This window comes from Heliconius melpomene, chromosome 20, assembly GCF_056956725.1.
Source record: "Heliconius melpomene rosina isolate 202511_hmr_F chromosome 20, ASM5695672v1, whole genome shotgun sequence".
Classification (NCBI taxonomy): Eukaryota; Metazoa; Arthropoda; class Insecta; order Lepidoptera; family Nymphalidae; genus Heliconius; species Heliconius melpomene.
The window spans coordinates 7,853,843-7,879,507 of NC_140408.1; the positions used below are offsets into that span (position 1 = coordinate 7,853,843).

Here is a 25,665-nt window from a genome sequence, read left to right on the forward strand (position 1 = left end):
CCATTGGTAACGAAAATTCGGCGGAAAGTGGCGAACGGAAGTGTCTTGATTGGATCGGAGTGTCTTAACACTAAGTTTTTAGGTTCCCTGTGTCTATTCTGCTATGTGCGGGATACAGCGTGAAGCTAAAAAACTTATCTAGTCTAATAAAATATAATATTTACATGTATTTTGTTCTATTTTATTAGTATTATGTAATCGCAATTACCATATTTTCTCAGTAAGCACGCAAAGGATAAACTCTTGTAATTTAATTTGTGACAGTGACTTTAATGGTTACTAAAATTATATGTTATTTTATAATATTTTAAAACGCTATATAATTATTAATGTTATATTTTGAACTCCTGTATAATATACGACAATAATATACTAGCTGCTCTAAACCTTCTAGAATAAATAACGAAAATTATGTAATTTTACAAATTATTTATATTTATAAATAATTATAACGTACACTTATAATTTATTGCTTAACTTTAATAACGAAAATGTCGTACGAAACGACAGATTTGTTGATTAATACCTTCTTGTTCCGAGATTTAATTTAAAGTTTTGAAGTAAAGATGTAATTTTGAAGGAGAAAATATTAAATTTTAATATTATAAAATTAACGTTTAAAGGTTTTTACATAAATATTAGTAGTTACTACTCTTGCCGAAACTATGCAGTGCCTTTTTAATTTTTTTTTGGCCTCACGCTTTATCCCGCATACAGCAGGATAGGCAAAGGGAAACTAGTGTTGGAGGCATTGCGTGTTGAGTGGCGGAACTCAACGCCGCGCTTTGCCACGTCACCCGAGAAAATGGTAATATTAAATATTTAATTTCCTCAAGTAAGAATCGAACCCGTTAAATAGTTTTTTATTTTGTAGAGATACAAGACAAATATATAATATAAGATAGAAAAGGACCACCCGGAGGGCATGTATGAAGAGGTTGCTGATAGTGGAAGAGGCGAAAGAGGTAGGAGTAAGTTGTATATATTTTTCTTCTCTCCATTTACAGATCAATTTTCAATTATATCAGCATCTTAAAACGTGCAGTCCATTCAGTGACGTTATATAAACACTGTATATACTAAAGTTATGTAATAAGCTCTACAAGTATTAAAATACTTCCGAATATGTTTCGTAATAAAATATAATACAATGCTTAAAATTGTTTGCAATACAATTTTCAATTATAAAGAAATTCCCACGTCGTTTATCTTTATGTTTATAATAGAAAAAAATAGGATAATAAGCAAGAAATGCCAGTTAAAAATATGGAAAGATGAAAACAAACAGAATAAATTTCAAGAAGAATTAGGCACAAATTATAAGGACATGGAGCTGGAGACTTAGCACTAGGTTTCTCTTGTCTATTTTGCTATGCGGATAAAAGGTAAAGCTGCCGTTCATACAATTTTTTTTGTATGTAGTATATTTTTATATTTATTAAATGAAAAACATATTTTTTTGTATACGTAACGCAAACGTATAACAAATCAAAGTAAAAGCTAAAAACCGACATTCTACGATCTACTATAAATATGCCATTTACTTAACTATGAATTTTGACATACATTTCTATGAAATAAAATATTATATACGATAAAAGGTTTTCAAAAGAAGTGGCATAGCGGCCATCGATAATGATTTATGTTACCCATTTACGAGTATACCGTATGTACAGTACCGTAGGGGCAAGAAAAAGTTGATTGATGTAGGATCGAGGACACCCAGTAATATTTACCCTCATTTCCTCTTCTATGTTTTGGGATGCTGTGATCGATGGAATCGGTAACGGTTGTTATTTCCTTTTATATTATATTATATATTTGTTTTGTATTATCTCCAAATATAATTTATTAGGTCTGTCTATGTGCTATCGGAATGGACTTGTTAACTGAGTGATATTCTTTTTTACCGACTTCTGTGAAAGAATAGTTATCAATTCGATTTTTTTACATTCGTTATGTTAGAACTTTCGATTGGGTTGTTTAATTTTGATTTATATCTTTTGTGGCACACTATACACTTTAAAGGTAGCTTGATGAGTTTGGTTAGGTTCTGATAATGGGATTCGGTTGAAGTCGGTTATTATAATTGTTAAAAATATTGGATTCTCTATAAGATATATATAAGTTTTTATATTTGTATGATAGATAGGGTAGGCGAAAGTATTTCAAATATTATAAAGATAATATCGAATTGTGAACGAACCTACCTACACAAACCGCATGTTAAATACATTTCGTTACTGTGCTACAGAGGTGTTAATATTATTAATTACTATTTATTATTATAGCTTATTACTCGCTTACTTGTTTGTAATGTATATATGTATAATCAAAGCAAATGTACTAATTATAATAATCTTTGTATTAACGTGATGTGGTAATAATAGGTAATGTTATGTCGGTATTGTATATTAATTATGTTTCAAACTTACTACCCCCCCCCCCCTCCGCGCGTTCAAATGGATTGCACGCGTTAAAAGTTGCTCCTCATATTGAATTGGTTTTATAATATTTACAGTGCTTATTAAGTAATAAATTTATGTCCAAAAGCTCTCCATATACGTTGTTAATAAGTGAATAAAGAAAACTTGAAGAAATAATGTGTTTTAAAAGTTTAAATAAGGCAGTTTAACATAGTGCGAGTGTATCAGTGACACGACAAAGGACTGATCTTTGGACTCATTAAGCTCATACCGAGTATACGTCCACAATGAACTTATACTACAAATTAGTCTTGTTACGTTGACGGTGCGTTGGACTAGTTATATACGGAGCAGTACTACTCGCTGTTTGGATTAGAGTTCAAACCACAGCTCGTCGTCACTTACTTTATTAAATTATATTTATTTATTATTTTTTTTTTTTTTTATTATATTGTTTATTTTTTTCTTCTGAACAAAAATAATTCCCACAATGCCATTGAAACGAACTCCCCCCTCTACATCGTCATCTTCTCCATTGCAACATTGTCTATCGGAGCCAAGTTTGATCAAAGACAGCATGAGCAAAGGTGTAGTTCCCGATGTTGGTACAATGAATGTTACTTCTCGTTCTAAACGAAGACGCTCTCCTTCAGTAGATATCGGAGAGAGATTGGCTTCTTTTATGACAGAGATAAAAGACATTTTGAGTATTTTTAAATTAGAACAAAATCGCAAACTTGAAGAGCTCTCTGTAGCCGTAACTGAAATAAAAAGACAAAACAATGAAATTCAGACATCGGTTGAGTTCTTGTCACAAAAATACGATTCGATAGTTTGCCAAATTGAAAAACTTGAATTAGAACGTCATAAAGATCAACAACAGATACAACTTTTACAGAGTAAAATTGAAAGCTACGAACGACTGTCCAGAGCAACTTGTGTTGAAATAAAAAATATTCCGCCAGCTCACGCAGAAACCAAGGATAACTTACTTAACACTGTCACCTCGATCGGGAAACACCTCAATGTATCAATACAACCGTATGAGATAAAGGATGTATTTCGCATCAATTCGCGTGACTCTGCAGCTCGGTCCATTGTTGTAGATTTTACAGGAGTCATGATGAAGGAGAGAATTATTCGTATGTATAGGAAAATTAATGGAGAAAATAATGGATTGACCACAAACAAGCTGGGATTTAATGGTCCGTCGAAACCAATTTACATATCTGAAAGTTTATCGCCCAAGATGAAGAGGCTATTTTATCTTTCTCGTGATTTTGCTAAGACAAATGAATACGCTCACTGTTGGATATCAAATGGAAAAATACTCTTAAGGAAGAAGGAAGGAGAACGTTTCAAGATTATAAAAGATGAGAATGATCTGTCTGGCTTAAGATCCATGAAATGACTAGCCGTATTTATGTCTATTTATGTTATCGTCTTTTTATTTAAACTAGATTTAATTATTATTTTAACCTATGAAATATACGCTTTTTGTAATCATGTACTATTTATTATGTATAATTTTTTTATGAGCATCATTTTTACTAATTTGTCAAAACTACACAACATAAAAAACATTTACAACATACACAAATCAATTTACAACTCAAATATTAATAATCGTAACTACAAAGTCTCTAAAGTAATTAAACATAATTTTTATGCGGGTCTTTCTAAACTAAGCCCATTAAAAGTAACCCCAAATATGGTAATTATAATAATATGCACCCACGTTATAAATATTAATAAAAATGTTGATTGACAAATCGATTATAGAAAATATTGAAAATATATCAGTGTCAGACTCCCAAATATGTACTCCCGAACAATATAATGAATATCTCAAATTTGATGAAGGTCTAAAAGTCCTTCATGTTAACATCCGAAGCATTACTTGTAATTTCGATTCTCTTTTGGTTTTGTTGAAAAGATTAACTTATAATATCGATGTGATAGTGTTGTCAGAATGTTGGTTGAGCAAAGTCACAGTCATACCCAACATTCCCAATTTCGGTTTCTTCAAGTCAAGTCATAGTAACCAAAATGATGGTGTTATAGTTTATATTAGAGACCATCTAATTTGTGAAGTAGTGGAGCCTGTTTTTGATGAAGCCAATTGTTTACTAATTAAATTCTCCAACAATATTGCTCTCATTGCTCTATATCGATCCCCATCCAACAAGAATATCGCATCTTTCATTAATAGCCTAGATAATGCATTAAATTCAATAGTTAATTTTAGAACAAAAATTATAATAGGGGACGTAAATATTAATATTGGCAACTTGTCTGATGATGTACGAGCAGACGAATACCTAAACCTTTGTGCTTTACACGGTTTATTGCCAGGGCACCTATTTCCTACCAGAAATAAAAATTGCATCGATCATATACTACTCAAAACTGATACAACCGCTAAATCTTTCGTTTTAGATACTGTATTTACCGACCATAGTCCCATAATTGTTTGTTGCGATCTACATATAAAACAGGTAACAAAAATACGAACATCTTTTCTCATTGATAAATCTGCTATTATTGCTGACATTAAGGAGACAGATTTTTCTGATGTTGTAACTTCCACTGATCCTGAACACTCTGCAAACAGATTAGTATCAATCTTATCTGCTGCTATAAAAAAACATACCCGTGAAGTATCGGTTTCTAGTAAAAGACGAATATTAAAACCTTGGATAACCCCAGGATTATTGCGATGCATACGAAACCGTGATAAACTCTATAGGAAAGTAAAAAAAGATCCTAATAATATAGATTTAAAATCATCGTTTACCCGATATAAGAATTTTTGCAATAATTTATTAAAGAAAATTAAAATAAATTATGAAAGTAACGAATTCATTAAAGCTAAGAAAGATTCAAAAAAGACTTGGGACCTAATTAAACAGTTTGGCAATCTACCTAACAAAAAAGCGAATGTGTCAAGCCACCTCTTAAAATCAGTAAATGATGCACACGAAGCAGTCAATAGTGTTAACATCTTTTTTGCCAATATAGGGAGAGAGATAGCGTCTAAACTCATTCAACCTACCGCTAAGTATAAGAAATACATCAACTTTCCAAATAGTCAATCTATGTCCTCTTCGATGGTAATTAATAACACCGATGAGTCTGAAATCAGGTACATCATCTGCCAACTTAAGGACAACTGCGCTGTGGGTTGGGATGGGATTTCGACATCGATACTAAAAGCAGCTGCGGATTTCTTGACTCCTCCAATAACTGTACTGTTCAATTTGTGTTTATCGAAGGGCATATTCCCTAGGGTTTTTAAAAAAGCTATTATTCATCCAATCTATAAGAACGGTGATAATGAATCTGTCAACAATTATAGACCTATCTCCATATTGAGTTCTTTGTCCAAAATCCTAGAAAAAGTAATTTATAAGCGACTTATTTCCTACTTGGATAAGTATAAACTGCTTGAAGATAATCAGTATGGCTTTAGGGTCAATAGGTCTACTGAGGACGCACTCATGAATTTAGTAAATACCGCCACTCAACATATTGATAAAAAAATGAAAACTGTGGGTATTTTTCTGGACTTATCAAAAGCCTTCGACACCGTTTCTATCCCTCTCCTTCTTTCCAAATTAGAAAAAAATGGTATACGTGGAACGGCGTATGACCTTTTTAAAAGCTACCTGAGTGAGAGAACCCAGTGTGTTTCTATAAACAATATTATAAGTAGCGATCAAAATATATCCTTCGGAGTGCCACAAGGTAGTGTGCTGGGACCTATCCTGTTTCTTATATATATTAACGACCTGTGCAAGCTACAAATTCCAAATTGTAAAATTATTACTTACGCTGATGATACGGCTCTGATAGTTAATGGTAGTACATGGTCTGATGTTCGTAAGCATAGTGAAAATGCTCTGGCTACTATAATCAATTGGTTATCATGCAACATATTAACGCTAAATACTCAAAAAACTAAATTCATTACTTTTGGCCATAAATCCCAAATTCCATTTGATACCTTTACGATCATTGCACACAAATGCCCAGACCAGGGGCACTTTTGCGATTGCTGCCCTCTTAGTCGTTCACGTACACTAAAATACCTCGGGGTAACCCTAGATGAAAATCTCACGTGGACTGAACATATAAATGCATTGGTATCCCGATTAAGGAAACTCATATACATTTTTAGAAATCTTAGATCTTGCGCAACCCAGGAAATCTTAAAAATGGTTTATTTTTCTCTTGTGCAGTCTATTTTGAATTACTGCATTCCGGCATGGGGTGGAGCATCGAAATGCATGATGCTTCGACTGGAGAGAGCCCAAAGATGTGTTTTAAAAGTCATCACACACAAACCTAGGCGCTTTTCAACTGCAGATTTATATAAAATTTGTAATGTTCTGACTGTTCGACAATTGTTTATCTTGCACGCTATTTTACGAAAACACACAGAAATATCTTACAACCAGAATAGTGAAAATTTGAAACGCAGAAATAATAGAGTATGTCCGACTGAAAAAAGACGCTTGGCCTCCTCAAACAAACATTACGTTTATTTGAGCCCAACACTGTACAATAAAGTCAATGAATACCTTAAAATCTACAGCCTAACGCTACGAAGGTGTAGAATTGTATTGTTTAATTGGCTTCTAACACTAAATTATAGAGACACCGAAAATCTTATTAAATTTCAGATGCAAACATAAGCACGCACCACACACACAGACACACACGCGCACATGTACACACGCACGCATACACACAGACACACACACAAATACACACACACACATACACACACACACACTCACACAAACCCACTTACTTTTATATTATTTTACTTTAAGAGTTTTTTTTTTTATTTTATTTTTTTGTATTTCATGGTAATTTTTTGCTGTTTCATATAATTACAATAGTTACTAAGCAACGCTAGGGAGGTGGGCGTTAATAGCCTCAACACAGTGTATCACTAATGCGGTTATTATCGTACAAATTGTTTCTTGTGTAAATTTTCTTGTGTATTCCAATAAAGTATAAAGTATAATTGTCCTTGAACATAAACATAAAGCAAAGTATACAATGGGAAATTGTCATTAAAAGTTCTATTTAGTTTTTTGTTTGGAGGCCGTCATGGCGCAGGAGTGGCAATGGAACTGTAACGCGACGGTTGTAGGTTCGATCCCCACTTGAGGGTATAAATTATTATTTATTAATATTTTTATGTCTTCACTGTATATATTTATATATAACGTTAATTATATATAAGTTAATGTATGTGTATCAATTTATTTATTATAATATTTTAAGTCATTTTTAATATCAGCCATCAAATAAATTACTAAAATGAAAAGAACATGGAAAGCGTAGTGATAAAACAATAGAATATCTAGCATGTAGGTGAGTAGATTCGTAAACACAAAACCTATTGATAAACATATTAGGTAATATATTCTATATCTCTTCTAAATTTCGATATCTCTTCTAACTACTGTCCATTCGAGCCACGTATCTCAGGCTATTAAGCCGATCATATCTCAAAAGATAATCTCCAATATACCTACAGCAATACAACGTGCCCCAGGTAACAATTGGCGTATTAACAAAAGAGTCTTGTTTCGTCCCGCCCGTGACGCCGTGAGCGTGACATTCACGGTCGATTGCGACAAAGCAACGAACGTGTGTTTAATCCTCAGTTGAATTATATGGAAATGCTATGGTTCGTTATGAAGTTTTGTGTTTATAATTTTATATATGTTATTATATTATAAAATATAATATGACATTTTAAATTTTCAATATTGTGGCTCTATAATGGTTCAAGGTTTGACATAGCAGTCCCTCTAAATGAAAGCGACGAGACATGTCATTATAATGCTTCCATAAATTTTATTAAAAACACGAATATAAGATAAATCTATACAGATAATTATCGAAAAATTGCAACGTCAAATAAATTCCATTTCTTAAAAAATATTAAACTCTAGCTTGTATATAAAAATATCGAAATTATATGTCATAATTTTTATTTAAAATATCTTAATAATAGCGCTATAATAAAGGAGTTTGCTTAACAAACATATTACGCTATTCCTATTGTATACTCTGTAAACAGTTCCAATCTGACAGTGACGGTACGTCACGCAAGCTTGTGACATCACAAGGCCGTAAAGCGCGGACACGAGTAGAATGTGTGATACTTTATTAATACATTTTATTTTCTTTAAGGCCTTAAAAAATATGCATCGTATAAATATAGGTGAGCGACGCTATTTTCTGTTCATCATTTTTCTATATATAAGGGATTTCGCTTCGTCAAACTGAATTAGTTATAAATATGTATGTTATAATGTGTACAGATAAGTTTTTATCTTGTTCGGTCATCTACAATTAAATATACACGAAAAATATCCTCATTTGTAAATTAAAACAGAGTAATTTAATAATTGTTTTCATTAATTATATTCCATTTGTTTTTATTTTCGTACAAAATCACGGTAACCGCGCGTACGTAAATATGACCTTTCCAACAGAGGTCAACCTGAGGTCGCCACTGATTAGAACCAACGATGTAAATAACACCTGCATGAAAATTATACAAATCGTGTAAAATTGTATTAGATTATACAACTAGGGATGTATATTTATGTCTTTTATATTATTATTTATGTATTTTAATAAAATAGGTATTTCATTATAAATATAACCTATCTATTTGTGTATAATTGAAGAAAGTTATAATTTTTTGTATTTATATTATAAAAATATATGTATCTTAAATCTATTCTATGAATTGCATTTAATATTTACTTAACAAATTTTTTACACCTTGACAACCATAACAGAAGATTCGTGTGAAAAAAAAACACAAAAAAATGCATAATCACGAAACAAGGCCACCAGCGCGCCGTCAATGTCACGGCTCTGTCTCTATAGCCGTAGTCTATAGTCTATAGTCTATTCACTGTTGGCAGAGTTACGATTGACGTCTCGTGACTTCCAATGATTAATTGGATATGATTTAAATGATTTTTTTTATGTTTTCTTTCTTTATTTCATTAATTTTATAATGAGAAAGTCTTATATTTACTTTGCCTATTGAATAATTAAAAAAAATATATATTCGTTTTCAGGATTTTGTTATGAGCTACTGTTTTATAAAATAAATAGCTTTTACCCGCGAATTTGGTCGTGTGGACAATGAAAATGACTTAAAGTACTCCTATTGGTTCCTCAAAAAAGGTACTACAACGCTAAAAGTTTTTTTTAGTATTAACTAATATTTTCTGAGATTACCGTATATTTCTAATATTGATATAGATAAAATAACTTAACTAATTGGCCAACTAATATGGAAATAACTAATATGGTCGCCATTAAACCTTTATAATACATAATTATGTTACATACGTACGTCTAACTACACCAAAAAGACAACAATTAAAAATTGTATAAATCTGTAATTATTATTAATAATTTGTACGTTACATGGTTTTGTTATATAGTTTTTCATATAAACCATGTAATAAATATTGATTATAGTCGTATATTTACAAAGCGCGCTATTCATTATCTAGTGCGCGATACTAATCCCGTAAGCGGGACGAGCGTCAATTGAATTCCCTTGCTTAGCGCTTGTCACGCTCCGATGATCTCTGATGCGTGACATACTGACTGTATGTTTTTTATATATATTGTTTTATTTTTTTTCTATTCGTATGAATGAGTCATATAAATGGAAGTACTGTTTTGTATTTGTTTGATCTATTTTTTCTTTATATATGTATGTTTTAGTGGCTTTTTTTTTATTTTGTGCAAATGTGCCTAAATGTACTCACAATTGTTATATTACATATTATTATTAAATAGTTATAAAAAAAAATATATGAATACAAAATTTTCAAATATTAAATAACTGTCTCCAACTCACTGCCTCTAATTAATTTGTAACTATATTGAAAGTATTTGTGCGAAACAAGTATGTTGACAAGTGTTTTACAATCATAAAACGGTAGAAAGGAAAATGCTTGAAACGTGTAAATGGGTCAAGACAAATTAAATTAACATTTATTGATTGTAAAGCTTAAATTAGTTGTTTTGAACAATATGAACCTTATTGTTATTTTTTTATTACTTACGCTATGTCTCGCATATAATAGTGTAGGCAGAGCGAACCTGGAAACCTAGTGTTAAACTATTACGTCCGGATTCTCCTGGGGGCATTGAGTGTTGAGTGGCGCAACTCAAAACAGAAAAGTAACAACTAAAATTCAAAATATAAATATCATTAAACAAAAATAGCCTAAAAAGGAACATTAGACATTTAAATTATATGCATAACCCATGAACTATTATCTTTTATCAGAAACAGAAATTCAAATTCCATGGGCATAGGTTATTAGGTGATTAGAACACGTATCGATGTCAAGGCGTACCTCATGGTTGTCGCCTCATCGAGCCTATTGTGCGCCAAATACTAAATAGTTATAGGTAATATAGATTTTTATTTCAAGGTTAATTTGCTTATCATATTATATAAAATAATTTTATATAGGTTTGTATAGTATTTAAATATATTCATAGGTATATGAGTGGTAAATGACAATATATATCACCTCGTCAATTTTAATAACTAGTGGCTCCGCGCGGCTTCGCCCGCTTCTTTTTTACTTCAGTGTATTTAGGTTGAAAATATCCTTATACATTTAATTGAAATTGTTAACCTATAACAAATTTTCACTACTAATATTTTAACATAGTAATATTTGTAAACATCTGATTTGTTCGTAAGCTATTGTTTTCTATAATAATTCATAAAACTTAACTTATATAAAAAACGAGACAGCCCTAATAAACCTTTCCACCGTTCAATCGACTACTATTAATCAATGCCTCGTACGTTTCGGCCACTCTGACCCCATTCCTCCCCTACCTCACGCAATCAAGGACTTTTCCTTTTACTTATTTCTGTTAGAGTAATTTTTCCTTAATAACTGTGCGTTCTTTCTACCTAGCCCGAAGTCATTACCGGTATTAATTAATCTTTATTAAAATTGTGAGTCTATTGTGAAACGAAAATTCTACAATTTCTTTTCAACTTTTTTTGTACGACTTTCATAATTAGGGCAAAGTTATTTGTTAAGAAGGGATTTCTTAAAGAAGATTCTGAGGTACAACAAAAATTGATGACAGTCTGTCGGAAGCAAGTTCTACTAACTTATAGTAATAGTATATTTAATTAGTATAATAGAATAGTTAATGAAATTTCGTACAATTTATCGAACACAAGGTAAAAATACCTTATAAGGTAAAAAGGAAGCAAAATGCCAAAAAGCTATTTATAGCTATAGAATCAATACTAAACGAAGCATAATTTGATGATGAATGAATGAAAGTACTAAATTAGTTATTTTCAAATAAATTACCACACGAACTACAAAAATGCTTAAACAAAATATATATATTAGAAACATCGTGATACTACGTACGTAGTTACAATAAAACATAGATCCTACGATAAGCACGCGATATGCCTATTTGTTCAATGAAATTACAATATCTATTATCATCGAATAAAATCTAATAAGATCGATAGTTTTATATTATATAACAGTTAATTGTAAAAATAAATAAAGTAAATTATTGTTTTTTTTTAAATAAAAAAGTAAAAAAAAAATTTTAAGTTAAACGGTTTTATATTGCAGATAAATGTACTAAAAGCTAAAAAATAATTTCATAGAAATTATGATTACTAAAATTTAATCGTGGGGCACGTCCAATATCTACAATTGAAAGACATAGCGTGAGACTTCACCCACCTAGTGGTAAGTAGCAAGTGTCCCCACGATTTTATTTTAGTAATCATAATTTCTATGAAATTATTTTTTAGCTTTTAGTACATTTATCTGCAATATAAAACCGTTTAACTTAAAATTTTTTTTTTACTTTTTTATTTTTAAGTTTTTAGTTTTTATTTCTCATGCTATTCAATTCGTTGAAATGAGGCTCGATGTCTCATTATTGCAAGGTTAATGGAGAATGTTACGAACGACCCCCCCAGAGGTCCAATAGAGGGACAAGGCTATGTACAACAAGATGTGCCTGAATCTTGAGGGGAAAACGCTAACGACATATCATTTTTATCCACCTAGTGCCATACAGTTCTCGGCGCGCTTTTACCTTTTACCTTGGGTGGTACCCCTAGCGACGTATCATTTTTAGGCACCCTATAGCCACACAGTCCTCGACAGGATACCAGATCTTGACTTAGGTGGAAGATTCATATTGTAATTGTGTATAGTATACTGTATTATACTTACCAAGCCCTTTCATTTGATACCCATATTGATGGGATCGAAAAAACTAACTTGTCCGCCATCTTGTAGCGGCGGCCATCTTGGATTTTGATTTTGTATAGTCCACTGAATTCTGCTTGACAAGCCCTTTCATTTGATACCCGTATTGATAGGATTGAAAAAAACTAACTTGTCCGCCATCTTATAGTGGCGGCCATCTTGGATTTTGATTTTGTATAGTCCACTGAATTCTACTTGACAAGCCCTTTCATTTGATATCCATATTGATGGGATTGAAAAAAACTAAGTTGTCCGCCATCTTGTAGCGGCGGCCATCTTGGATTCACAATAATATTGAATATGGATAATTGTATTGTCACCAGAATCAAAGGCGTATACCAAATTTCAGATCAATCGGTTAACGGGAAGAGGGTTAAATTTCAATTACTAAATTTGACCCAAACAAATAAATAAACAAACGGGGTGAGCTAAATAAAACCGTTTAATAAAAGAAGTTAAACCGCACCTTAAACATATTAGAAATAAGTCCTAAGTTACAGATATGAATGTAATGAACTACTAATTTAGAATTCACCGTCAGTAAGCCTTTCCAGAACCTATTCCAGAATCCAGATCTATAAAATCGTCATATTCAATTTATTCCTTTTACTATTGAAAGCTAGATGAAATAATAGTCTTATATAATTTAAGTAGTAACTTAACAAGAATTCATCTCAACAATTACTGTATTTTCATGAACTTTAAACATCAGTAATTAATATTTAGACAAAAACGAGCCAACTATGACATAATATAGCACTAAGTGGTTTCAAAGTCAATGCCAAGATAAACTCGACCGTACGTTGGAAATAGAATCTAAGATTAAATTCAAAATTATTTTAAACGTCCATTAAGAGAATTTAATTAATTCTATAATTTGAATTCATTTATAAATGGAAACCATAAAAGTAACTATCGAGAAATAGGTTCTATTCGTTTATTCACAAGTTTGATGAATTCAAGCTTAATAAATAAAGTATTCCACCTAAATATAAATTCCAATGAGTGATTGTAAATACGATAGATTGTTGGTTCGATTTCCACTTGGGGGAGTAAATTATTAAATTATTTTCGTTCCCTTCTCGTGCACAGAAAACGTAAAAGGTGGATATACTCGTAGGTTAAATTATTCTTTATTTTGAGCTTAGTCCCTTATGTGAATAAGTAAAATGGAAAATCTAGTTTTTTCGGGCCCTCTATAGAACTCTGTCAACGTAGAACGACTGCTCTGTCAAGAGCGAAACGACAAAGAAGAAGAATAGAACTCTAGAAATCCTCTGTTAATGCTCCCTAACGCAATCTATCTAATATAGATGCCAACTTTTATTTGTTAAGGTATAATTTTCGTCTGTACTGTGCCTGTCAGTCAATCAGTTATGGAAGATTTTTTGTATATTTTAATAGATTATACATATATTTATATATTATATATGTAACATATAAATTCCACTTTACACAGTTCAAAATTTACATACACGGATCATTTGTATCGTCTACCTAACGAGTACCTGCACAGCTCTTAGCATTCATATATTCCCTTTATCTCCGTCAGTATGGAGATAACGGTGAACTATTCGGGGCGTTACTCTGATGCCAAAAACGTGAATGTTATTTTACCATTTCAACTGGCAAGTATTCAAAATTTCGTTAGAATTTGTTTGTTTCTCTCGTCTAGCTGTTACTGGTCCAAGCTACCGTCGCGGGTTGCGCTTTTGCTGTCCTTGAGACCGATTTAGTAATTAATTATAATAAAGCTAAATAATAATTTTGAAGCTTATTAATTTAGTAGTCCTCTATGAAATAAATGTACAAATATTTTATTATAGCGTAGTTATGAGCATAGAACTGTTGAAATTTATGAAAGAACGAATAAAATAGATTTATACAGCATGTTTTTTTATAGTAAAAGCTTAAGTTTTTTAAAAAAATATACATACAATCCACACACAAAACTAAAATTACCAAAGTACTTTTATAATATTACCAATATTTTTTCGTATAAATCAATAAAACATGTATATAATGTATGTACCTAAATAAGGTATATAGTATAAGATACTGTTACTTCATTAAATTAACATTGGAACGTAGACGCTTGCTATGAGTTTGGCAAACACTTCATCACGTGCTTACATATCGCTATGATAATAAAACGTGACTTTTTTTCAGATGTTTTGATATTTTCATTTCTTTACTCTGGTAACGAGGCAAAGCGCGGCGTTGAGCTCTGGCACTCAACACGTAATGCCTTCAGAATTAGGCGGAAAGTAGAGAGCGGAGGAAGTTTTAACACTGGTCTCCCTCCGTCTGACTTGCTTGTAGCAAGACATAATACGAACGAGAAAACGTGATATAGCGTGACGCTAAAACAACTATTTGAATGATAAAAACGAAAAATATTAAAGTAAATAAAAAACTACCATATCTAAGGATTTAACTCGACATAACAAGTAAATTAAATGTATTTATTTTCATTCAATTCATTTTATACACTATTGAATGAATATAAAAATATGCAAGGCAGAGTACTTAATGCGATTAGTGCATTTCTATCTAGTCAGTAATCGTTGCACGAGAATAATTTTTATGAAAGAAAAAAGAATATGAGAAATAAAATAAAAAGAACTTGAATATTCTGCTGTAATTTTTTTTAGCTTCACGCTGTATCACTGTTATAGGCAGAGGAACCTAGTGAAAAAACACTCCGTTCTCTACTGTCCGCTGAATTTGTGATGTATTGAGTGTTGAGTGGCGCTTTTCCTTGTTACTAGAGCGAAAAAAATAAAAAATAAATATAATTTCATGTCTACGGGACTACCCACCCGTATTATTCGATTACTAAATCAAACAAATTTTGATTCCTAATCAAAAACGCTTTCACACACACACTTCAGTACTTTAGTAAAAACAATACAAAACAAAATTTTAGGTCAACGAATTGTGCTTATCTTAACACAAATCTCTTATATCAAAGTTCCATTTGTAGAACAATAACTTATATTATTTATATTTCCTATTTTTTTCACCTTTTCAAATATTATATGACGCTATAAACTCGTAGGTTACCTTAGGCGAGAATGTAGTTTCAGTTAGAACTCAATCTTGTTAACTCAAATAGGTTTAGCGCTCACCCATCATGCTAAGCCTTTTTCTTAAGATATACTTATATCGAATTGAATGAAGCGTTAAATAGAAATATAAGAGTATATATTATATTTTGAATATATTGAGGCAAAGCGCGGCGTTAAATTTCGCCACTCAACACGCAATGCTTTCAGAATTCGACGGAAAGTGGGAAAAGAAGTGGAATTTGCGGGATCCAGCGTGATGTTAAATAAAAAAAGAATATATGCTATTCATAAAAACACCAAGTAGTTCAAACGACCCAAATCATTAACACAAAAGTGGGTACTTTGAATATGTAATAGACGTCTATTCCATATTTTCTTCAGCCTTGTTATTTTCGTAAATAGCATATTTTTCAGACAGTGTTCAAAACAACGCATAAAAGGAATCTTTTTGTTTATAATTAATATTTGTGAGAATAATATTATTTGTCGCAGGAAGGATGAGGTGACTGAATGAGATGGTTCTGGGTTCTATTAATAATATTAATTTTCATCCATAAGATAATAAATGTGGGTAGTTGAAGGCCTATTGTATACGTTTATTTATTTAAAAACACGAAGAAACAGATTCTATTAAAAATAAAATCGATATGCATTTCGTTTTTGTATTTTATTAAATATATATAGTTTCAGCGCCATCCTGTATCCTGCACAAACCAGAGTGGGCAAGGGAACCTCGGAACCTAATGTTAAGAGAGATTTGGTCCCCATTTTCTGCCTAATTCTTGAACTATTGCGTGTTGAGTGGCGGAAGCAAAAAAAGGGAAATAAAAATATTAAATATTTTATTTCTCAAGTGGGAATCCAATCTACAACCTTCGTATTGATAGCAAGACAGCAATTGACCGCCCGCCTCTCTTAAATATCTTTCTGGATCTAAACTGGAGTGTATCATTTTAAATCGGACATAACCAGATGGAGACAACAAGGATATTGAATGAGGAGTTTGGCCTCGCAAAGCATCCGTCATATACATACTCGTATGTATAATACGTTCAAATACGAATAAGGACAAGGTTTGTTACTGATAGGTCAATGTTATCAATTTAAAAATAAAAAAAAGTAAGTTTTCCTTTTTTTTATTTTATTTATTATTTAGGGAGACCATTTTTTTTCCGATAAACCCATTTTTTAACAACAAAAGTTCTTATATTATGCAAGAAAACCGTAAAGACCTTGCAGTATTTAATAATGCCTATAGAAGTAAACAATTTGAACTAGAAATAAACCTCATTAGAGAGAGATCGATTTAATACTTTACATATTTTTTATTCTATTACTTTATAGTAATAAATATATAATGTAATAGCGGTAACAAATATTCAAAGTAATTTGGGACTTCTCATTTAAGATACTTGAGGCAAAACGACGTAATAGAGCTTCTGTTTGAGAAATTACTTGCCTCTGGGAATTAAATATGTGCGGTGTTTGTGGTGGAATCAACTATTTTACTTAAGAAGGTATATTTGAAATTATTTATTAAAGTTATAAATGGTGGCCTTCGTGGTGTTGGTAAATTTGTTGGTGGTGGGTTCAATCCCCACTCGGAGGAATGAATTATTTTCATTTCTTTACTCTGGGAAGACGAGGCACTGTTTAGTTTAAACTAATTTAAATACCAGGTTCTTTCTATGGTGAAGCTTCTTTAATTTATTGGTATTTTGAAAGTAAATTACTGACTGCAAGGGGTTCAAATCCCATCTGAGGAAAAGTTAGACAAACTATACATTTTTCTACGCGAATTCGATAAGATAGATTGAAAAAAGAAAACTAGATGATTTATTGATATATAGCAATTTCATAATATTATTTACATTTCCATAAACGAAGATAAATACACGATAATTCTAACCATTTTGACCTTCGTTGGGTCGTAACCATGTATTCCATTTAACATATCTAGTTTACCTACTCGTTATGTAATTGCAGCCTATTGGTATTGTTACAGTATGTTAAACTAGTAACGGAGGTATTCGGTTGAAATCTCGCTTAATTTTTTTCAAATCATTTATTTTAATGTCCATTAAAAGTCCAAAGAAAATGAAAATTAATTTATGCGTTTAAATTATCTTTCTCTTAAATGTAAATGTTGATTAAAATTTTAATTTAAGTTTCAAATCAATTTGACATCTGCTATGCTAGAAGTTATCGATTGTTTGGAATCAATTATAAATTACGCCAATAATCAATTAGTAATTTAGATATTTCTACCATATTTAATTTCTTTTCAATTTTATGTTTTGTTCCCATAGCAGCATAGGTAGAGGGAGCCTAGTGTTGAGACACTCCGTTCCCTTGTCTACTAGAATAGAGACATAATTATTTTCCTAAATATAGATCGATCCCACAACCATCGCGTTTCACTCAGACGTATTCCCACTGCGCCATGACGGCTAAAAACCATGGCGACAAGACAACCGAACGTATTTTTAATATAGCGCTTTTAAAAAAAACATGTTTTAAAATAAAAACATATTATAGAAAAACTTGTTCTATATACTCCAGTAACGGATAGCTTATATACAAATCCCTGTAAACTAAACCTATTGACCTGGATCCGTTGGACGCGGGCCATGACCGTAGCTTCCTACGTTGATTAATGGTAGGACGTCACTTTTGCCGTTAACTTGCTTATAGCTGGGGCTCTTTCAACACCCTTATCTCGTAATATGTTTTATAATTTTGTTTAAAGTTTTTTTAATTTTCAGTCATATTCAAAATTTTATGAAAAAATTAAGGAGATAAAAATAATGGACTGTACTCTATATCTTTCTTCTATTTATAGATGTTCTTCCGATTAAAAAAAAAATATTTTAACTTTTGATACTGTCGCTTAAAACATCAATAAATAGTATTATTTTCTTTATTTACATTTATTTATATAAAGGAAATCTAGTTATATTTAATTTATTTTGCCTATCATTTTAGGTATAGTTGCTTATTTGTATTGTATCTGTTTCCGTTTTAAGTACAATATGTCGGTTATTAAAAATAAATCGTTGCGAGTAATTGAATAGTACTAATGCATAGTGTAATTGTTCTCTTAGCTTCTCCCTGTATTCCGTATATAGAAGGATAGACAAAGGGAATCTAGTGTTACGACACTCCGTTCCCCACTAATGTTACTGATTATGTGAAATTATTTAAGTATGAAATAAAACTTTACTTTAACTTTTTATTAAATAACAATTCTTAATAATGTTATGTTTTTCTTTGCTTATATTTACATTTAATTGCTTATATAAAAGAAGTTTCAGAACAATATTTTTCGTTCTCTGTATTTTTTTATCAAATCATATGGATTAATAGGTTAGTTATTAAAAAAGCAATAAAAACTTTTGTGTACAGTACAAACTGTATGAGCGATTAGGTTTCAAACCAATACGTTTGCGCGATAAGAATCTAATAAATATTTTATTGCTTTGTAAAAAGGAACTGTTTGTACGTTATTTGTATACAGCGAATAGAAACTTGGAATTCTTAGGATATATTTTTTAAAATTTGTTCCCCTATTTCGAAAGCATTTCTTTGTAAATCATGGAGAAATAATAAATATTTTTAAAACTACTAATTCGACTCGAATTCTAAATGTTACGTTATCTTAGGTTTGGTAAGTTAGGTACAACGACAATAAATATTTATACGATAATATGTATTTTCATCCAGCTACTAATACGCGGAAGAAGTTTAAAGATAAAAAAGTTAAATAAAGAATAGATAGCTTATTAATATATAACTGCATTCGTATTTATAATAGTATTCTGAAGCAATTGTAGAGATTTCAGTTCAACAAATTATACTTAGAGATTTAGTATACATTATGGTTACAACATTAAGAAAACGTGACAATCTTCATAATGTAAAGCAACAGTTATCTTTAATAACAGGTAAAATGTAAATTATTCGACATTGTCATCAACAGACAAGGTAATTCGAACTAAGGGGACTACAAAACGAAATTTCTATATAATAAATACATATGTTTACGTTAAATAATGTTTAATTTATTTTATCACAGGTATAATGAAAATAATAATATTCTAGACGAAGAGAAATAGAAGTTATTTTTCCAACTTTACATAGAGTCGCTAATAAGTTAAAGAATTTTTATAACACAATAAAAATGCAAGTATGTAGGTGACCCATTTTAAAGTATTACGGTTTAATGAAATCTCAAATGTGCAGATGAGAAGTGGAATGTACATATATTTGTAAAGTACTTATTCCATATATATACATATATAAATAAACTATTTAGTTTTGTTTATCTCCCGTCTAAATGCATCCAAGCGTAAGCCAGATTGCTTATCACCATGAAATTAGATCGTTGCAGTGCAGCTAATAGAGTACTAGCATCTGGTTAAAAACATTACTTTTTTAAATATTTTTCTTTAGTTTATCCTCAAAGATAACATTATATGTAAGTAAGCAACCTTGCTAGCACCGCGTTGTCGAGTTACTTGTTCCTATTTACACGATCGTGAAACTGTGAAAGCGATTCGTTTTCCTCTCCAGCGACCATCGCTGATAGAGCCATTATTACCATTATTCGAGATCCACAAAACAGATGACAACACAAACGCTACACGAACGTAAACTACAACGCAAACAGACGCGGCCTTGAACGCTAAGCAGTTCGAAAATACGGCGCGTGGAAATAGCCGCGATGAAAATACGACCACGTGACGTTTACGTACCTCGCGTACAGTGGGGAAAATCGATGCTTGCCACTCGGCGGCCGGCGGCGAACTGAGCCAGTGTGTCACAGCGCCGGAGCCTCCGCCCTTGATCGTCACTTGTTAACAGTATAAATAAAATAATAAAAAAATATATATATTATATCACACTGCACTTTTAAAAAAAATTGTGCACTATATATTTTGTCGATTAGTTTACAAAGGTTTGTTCGCGGGATGGTGACGGGCGGCGTGTGCTCTCGTCGGCGTGCGGCGGCGGACTGGCCGTAGCTGGTGCCCCCCGCCGTGACGTGGATGGTGGAAATTAGCAGCTTCCCGCGAGGGTCGGCAATGTAGGTCACGGGGACTGCCTGCACTTGCCCACTCTACCGTGCCGTGCCGATACACTTGACAAGTTTAAGGACGTTACTGTAAGATTGGGCGCGTGTCGTTGCTACGCTCGTAGCACCCGTAGGTTGAGTTGTATGGTATGGCTATATAGGTGGTGTTCGGTTTAAAGAATATTATTTGTTACACCGAAACACTTGGAAGAAATTAAAATATGATAAATAAGACATTATAAAACTTTCTTTTTAATAAAAATCAAAAGTAAAAATTAAATTATATAAAATATACATTTTTGCTGTAATAGTCAATTGACAAACTATATAAAAAATATAATGTAATAAATCAATTAATTCTCATTTCAATTAATATTGTAACATCCGATATCTCATTGGTGAATTTAAACTTAAATTATAAGGTTACAAGCCAGGTATGGTTAGGTGATTCAAATTTTAGGCACGTTTCAGTTGTTCAGGCCTTCACCTACTTAGGTGTGAGTTTGTAAATCTTAAAAATAAATTATTTTGTCTTTTTGTTTATTATTATTGTTACAAATTTCTATTTCGTATTTATTTAAAATTATTTTAAAAAATAAAAACTGAAACTTTCAGTAAAAAAATATTTAAATTTTCAGTATTTACTTCTGGCGAGACATTATTTGTTTTAATCATAATAGTTAAAAAAAATAATTAATTTATTTTATAAGTCTTCGCAACCAAATCAAAATTTATTTCCAACATAGTAAACGTCCATATAAGAAAAAAAAAATGTTCTAATCCCAATCCCAAAAAAATCATACCATCTTAATAAAGATACCACATTATAATCACCATTTACAGGCAAATCACCACCACTAATAAATACAAGGCATAAGACATATGCTAATTACCGGAATTGCCCCTGGTTACGCATGGAGCGAGGTCGGTGGTCATTGTTTAGCATAATTTTCTGTTATTACTCGAATGTTAATAATGTACATATATTACTATACAAGTAATATCATTGTCAGACCATCGTTTCGAAATGTTGTATAATAATTTAGTTTGCCTGAATAAATGTTTATAAAATAGTTATTCAGGGTCTTTCCTTGTGTAAATTTAAAACAAAATCAGGCTTACGTTGTATCTTGCATCTATGTGCACTCCATTCCCTACTTTCCGGGAATTCTGGAGGACCTGCATGTCAAGTAGCGTAACTCAACGCCGCGCTTTACTTCGACACCAGATAAGAGAAATGAAAATATAAATTTAAATAAATATTTCATTTATTCGAGTGGGGATTGAACCCACAACCGTCGCGTTAAAGGCACACCCTTGTGCCCCTGCTCCACGATTGGCCTGAATTTTTTTTTTTTATAAGTAAACAATACAGACGTAAATTGATTTTGTTTTTAAAACATTTATTGATAAAAAACATGGTAGCTATTTAAAAAAAAGTTAGAAATATTTGAGGCCATCATGGCGTAAGGGCACAAGGGTGTGACTTTAACGCGACGGTTGTCGGTTCGATCTATATAATTCATTGTCCCGATTGGGAATCGAACTCACAACCGTCGTATCTTCAGTTACGCTTGTGTACTATGAAGGCAACTCAAAAAGTTATTTACTTATATATAAAGTTTATTTATTTATAAAATATTACACTCACACATGTTGTATACATTAAAACTAATCTCCCAACTGACTTCTTCATCTACTAAATTTGTCATATGCTCTTAAAAGTTTTTAGAAATATTAGGATTAGCTTGGATTATGGACATGAAGACGTGTCCTGTCAATTTCAAAAGTTTTCCACTGGAAAGTTCAATCTCCGGTTGAGTATGATTTGTGCAGCTAGTTTATATCATTAGTGTATATTATTATAAAAGATAAAAACCGTCTGGAAAACTATCGACGTTCTCTCCAGGCGTAAACAAGTTCTAATGAAAAATAAAGGATAGATTTAGTACTATATATATATATATTCAATTTGTTTGTTATTTTTCACATACAAGTGTTCCTAAATCATTTGAATAGAAAATTGTAATTTTTCCTTTCAATTGCTATGAAATATTGTATATTGGCTAACAGAACTCAACAAATTTCTTATTTATACCTACGAAATATCTTAATTTTCGATACAAGCTCATTCTCCCCTTAGATCGGAGTATAGCGTTATATTATTCATATAATATCTACTCATGTATTATTTAGATACCCTTATCATATAATATAATATATTGTATTCTATTAACCGCATTAGTAGAGGAGGTGGTATGAAGTTAATGGTGATGGGCTAATTTGTCCAGAATCGTTGTTGAGGCTATGGTGGGTTTGTCACATAGCGTCTGTTCAATTTTACTCGAGAAGAAAAGAAGAAGAAGAAGAAGAGAGGAAGTAGAGTTCGGACACTTAACAAGCAATGTTTGTAAAAGTTGGGGGTAAGAGGGCTTTTTGTCACTACTCTACTATGAGCGGGAAAAAGTGTGATGTAAAAAAGTATGTTTATTTAAATCAAATATCTATGACTTTTTACTTCAATCATGCTCTATATACTAGTTGATTTATGTATTTTATATATAATAACAATAAATAAAAATCTAATAATACGAATAACGATAAAATATATATAATAATAGAAATAGATATTTATCTTGTGTCGAAATTTGTGTTTTATGTAAATTTACCATTTCAGCAACCTTCTTATCTTCACGATAAGAAATTGAGAAAACCAAATAGTTTGCTATCATAAGATTAGTCTGAAGATTTGAGAAACTGAGTCATAATGTACATTCTTAATTCTTTTTTATTTTCTTTTTATTTTTATCCGACTGTAAAGTACACTTGAACTGTAGTAGGTACAGCCATGCACGTTTGTTCTACTTTCACGCAAAAACTACTGAACGGATTTGGATAAAACTTTTCAGTAATATAACAAATACGACAGAATAACACATAGGCTACAACTTATGTAAAGATTTTGTATAACAATAAGTTTAAGCGAGCGAAGCCGCATGTGGGCTGCTAGTAATATATAAATAGATGTTTACGTGACACTGTATAAATGGATATTTGCTATGAGTGGGGATTGAATCTGAAGCTTCCGGTTTAATAATTAAAGTGACCAATCGTTAACAAGTCAGATTATAATTAATTTGTCAATTTTTTATGTAATTAATTTCTTTAAAATGTTGTAAACGAAAATATTTTCACGTTAAGCATTTCAATTAATAAGAGAATCGTTGTGGTAATTACATTTAATTATTAATTTGACTCGTTTCGACCAAAAGGAGTGAACTATATCGGAATCAGCATAAGAGTGTCATACTTCATTAAATATGAAAATCAGGCAATTATATTACGAAATAATTAAACAGAATCAATTTTTAAAGAGAAAATGATTTTAAAATTCGCACTTTGCGGTTTTCGATATTCTCCTACATACATATACATACTTGTATTGGCATCGTGTTGCTTAATTAAATAATATAAAAAAAATCGTATATATTTTGTTCATTCGATCATTTCTCTTGAGCTATTGCTTATAGTAAGTAGTTGTATCAATATTAGTATAAAATATAATTTTTAACTTAGTAAACGGCGAAAAGTAAAAGATATTGTTACAATATCGATATTAATTTGAAATAATATTAATTTTTAAATAAAGTTAATAGGTACATACGTGTTGAAAATATAAAATTCAGTTGAACTTACTTGTACTTCTAAATTGAAACGGTCTGCTTGACATGAAACCTTAGAAGTAAGGACCAATTCTCTATTTTAAAATGTATGTTTATTTAATATGAAAAGACTTTAGACAAACAAATATATAATTATTTACTTAAATAAATATAACATATTCATATTACTCGCGCAGTAGATATAATATTTTTGTAAAAGAAAACTTACACACTCTCAGAAAACCTGTTTTCTTTAGTACTGTAAAATGTCTATACTTTCAAGTGTGAACAGCATTTGCATTTCCATAAAAGTTTCAACGTAAAATTGTAAGCTCCATATAAAAGTCTGCCATGTATTCCATTTTATGCACTGTGCATGCCTGGAAACACCATGAGCAGTTACAAGGTGTACCTTAATTTTATTTCCTTTGAAAACTATTTAAAATATATTTTTAAACTGGCAAAGTATAAAACTGTAATTTTTTATCCAAGGTTCCGTATAGTAAATTAAAATTACATAAACGTATTAATCTGCTTAGTAGACTTGTTATGTGAGCTTACTTATTCAGTTGGCAATCTTTTTATAAGAAACCTTAAGAGAGTTTTAATTTACATTTTTAAGCTACTTTTACTTATCTATAATAATAGAATTTTGTTATTTTTTTTCTTTGTATTAATAAAAATAAGGAAAAAAAATACAAATAAAAATAATTAAGAATTAATTTCAAAAGTTTTATAGAGTCAAATACAGTCTGTATTATTTTCATTATTTAAATAAATATAAATATTTATAATAAATAATAAATTGTACCTATCAATCTTAGTAAATAATTTCCATAGACAATTTATATTTGATATATTGTTCTAGAAAACAACAATTTCATTTTACTTTCACAAAATTATTTCCTAGAACATTGTTTTCTATATAAAATATTAAAGAAAATACATCAACAAGAAACGAATCGCGCTGGATACGGTTAGTTAAACAAACAACAGTTTATTCTTTGTCGTAAACAGTTATTTTTCTCAAGCATAAAATTGGCCCTTTAATTCGTAATGCCTCGTATAATATTATATTATAAAGTGCGT

The 25,665-nt window shown here is 31.0% G+C and overlaps 2 protein-coding genes across 2 annotated transcripts in view; one reads left to right on the forward strand and one right to left on the reverse strand.

Moving 5' to 3' along the window:
* Tob (Transducer of ERBB2) overlaps nt 1–20,868 on the reverse strand; it is a 39,889-nt gene extending 19,021 nt beyond the window's left edge. The window contains exon 1 of the mRNA XM_085205372.1: nt 20,595–20,868. The gene's annotated coding sequence lies outside the window, so the exon portion shown is untranslated. The remainder of the gene's footprint in view (nt 1–20,594) is intronic.
* On the forward strand, nt 2,917–3,837 carry LOC146527815 (uncharacterized). Its single transcript, XM_085204497.1, has one exon. The coding sequence runs from the start codon at nt 2,917–2,919 to the stop codon at nt 3,835–3,837; it is 921 nt and encodes a 306-aa protein (XP_085060623.1).
* Nucleotides 20,869–25,665: the final 4,797 nt, after the last annotated feature.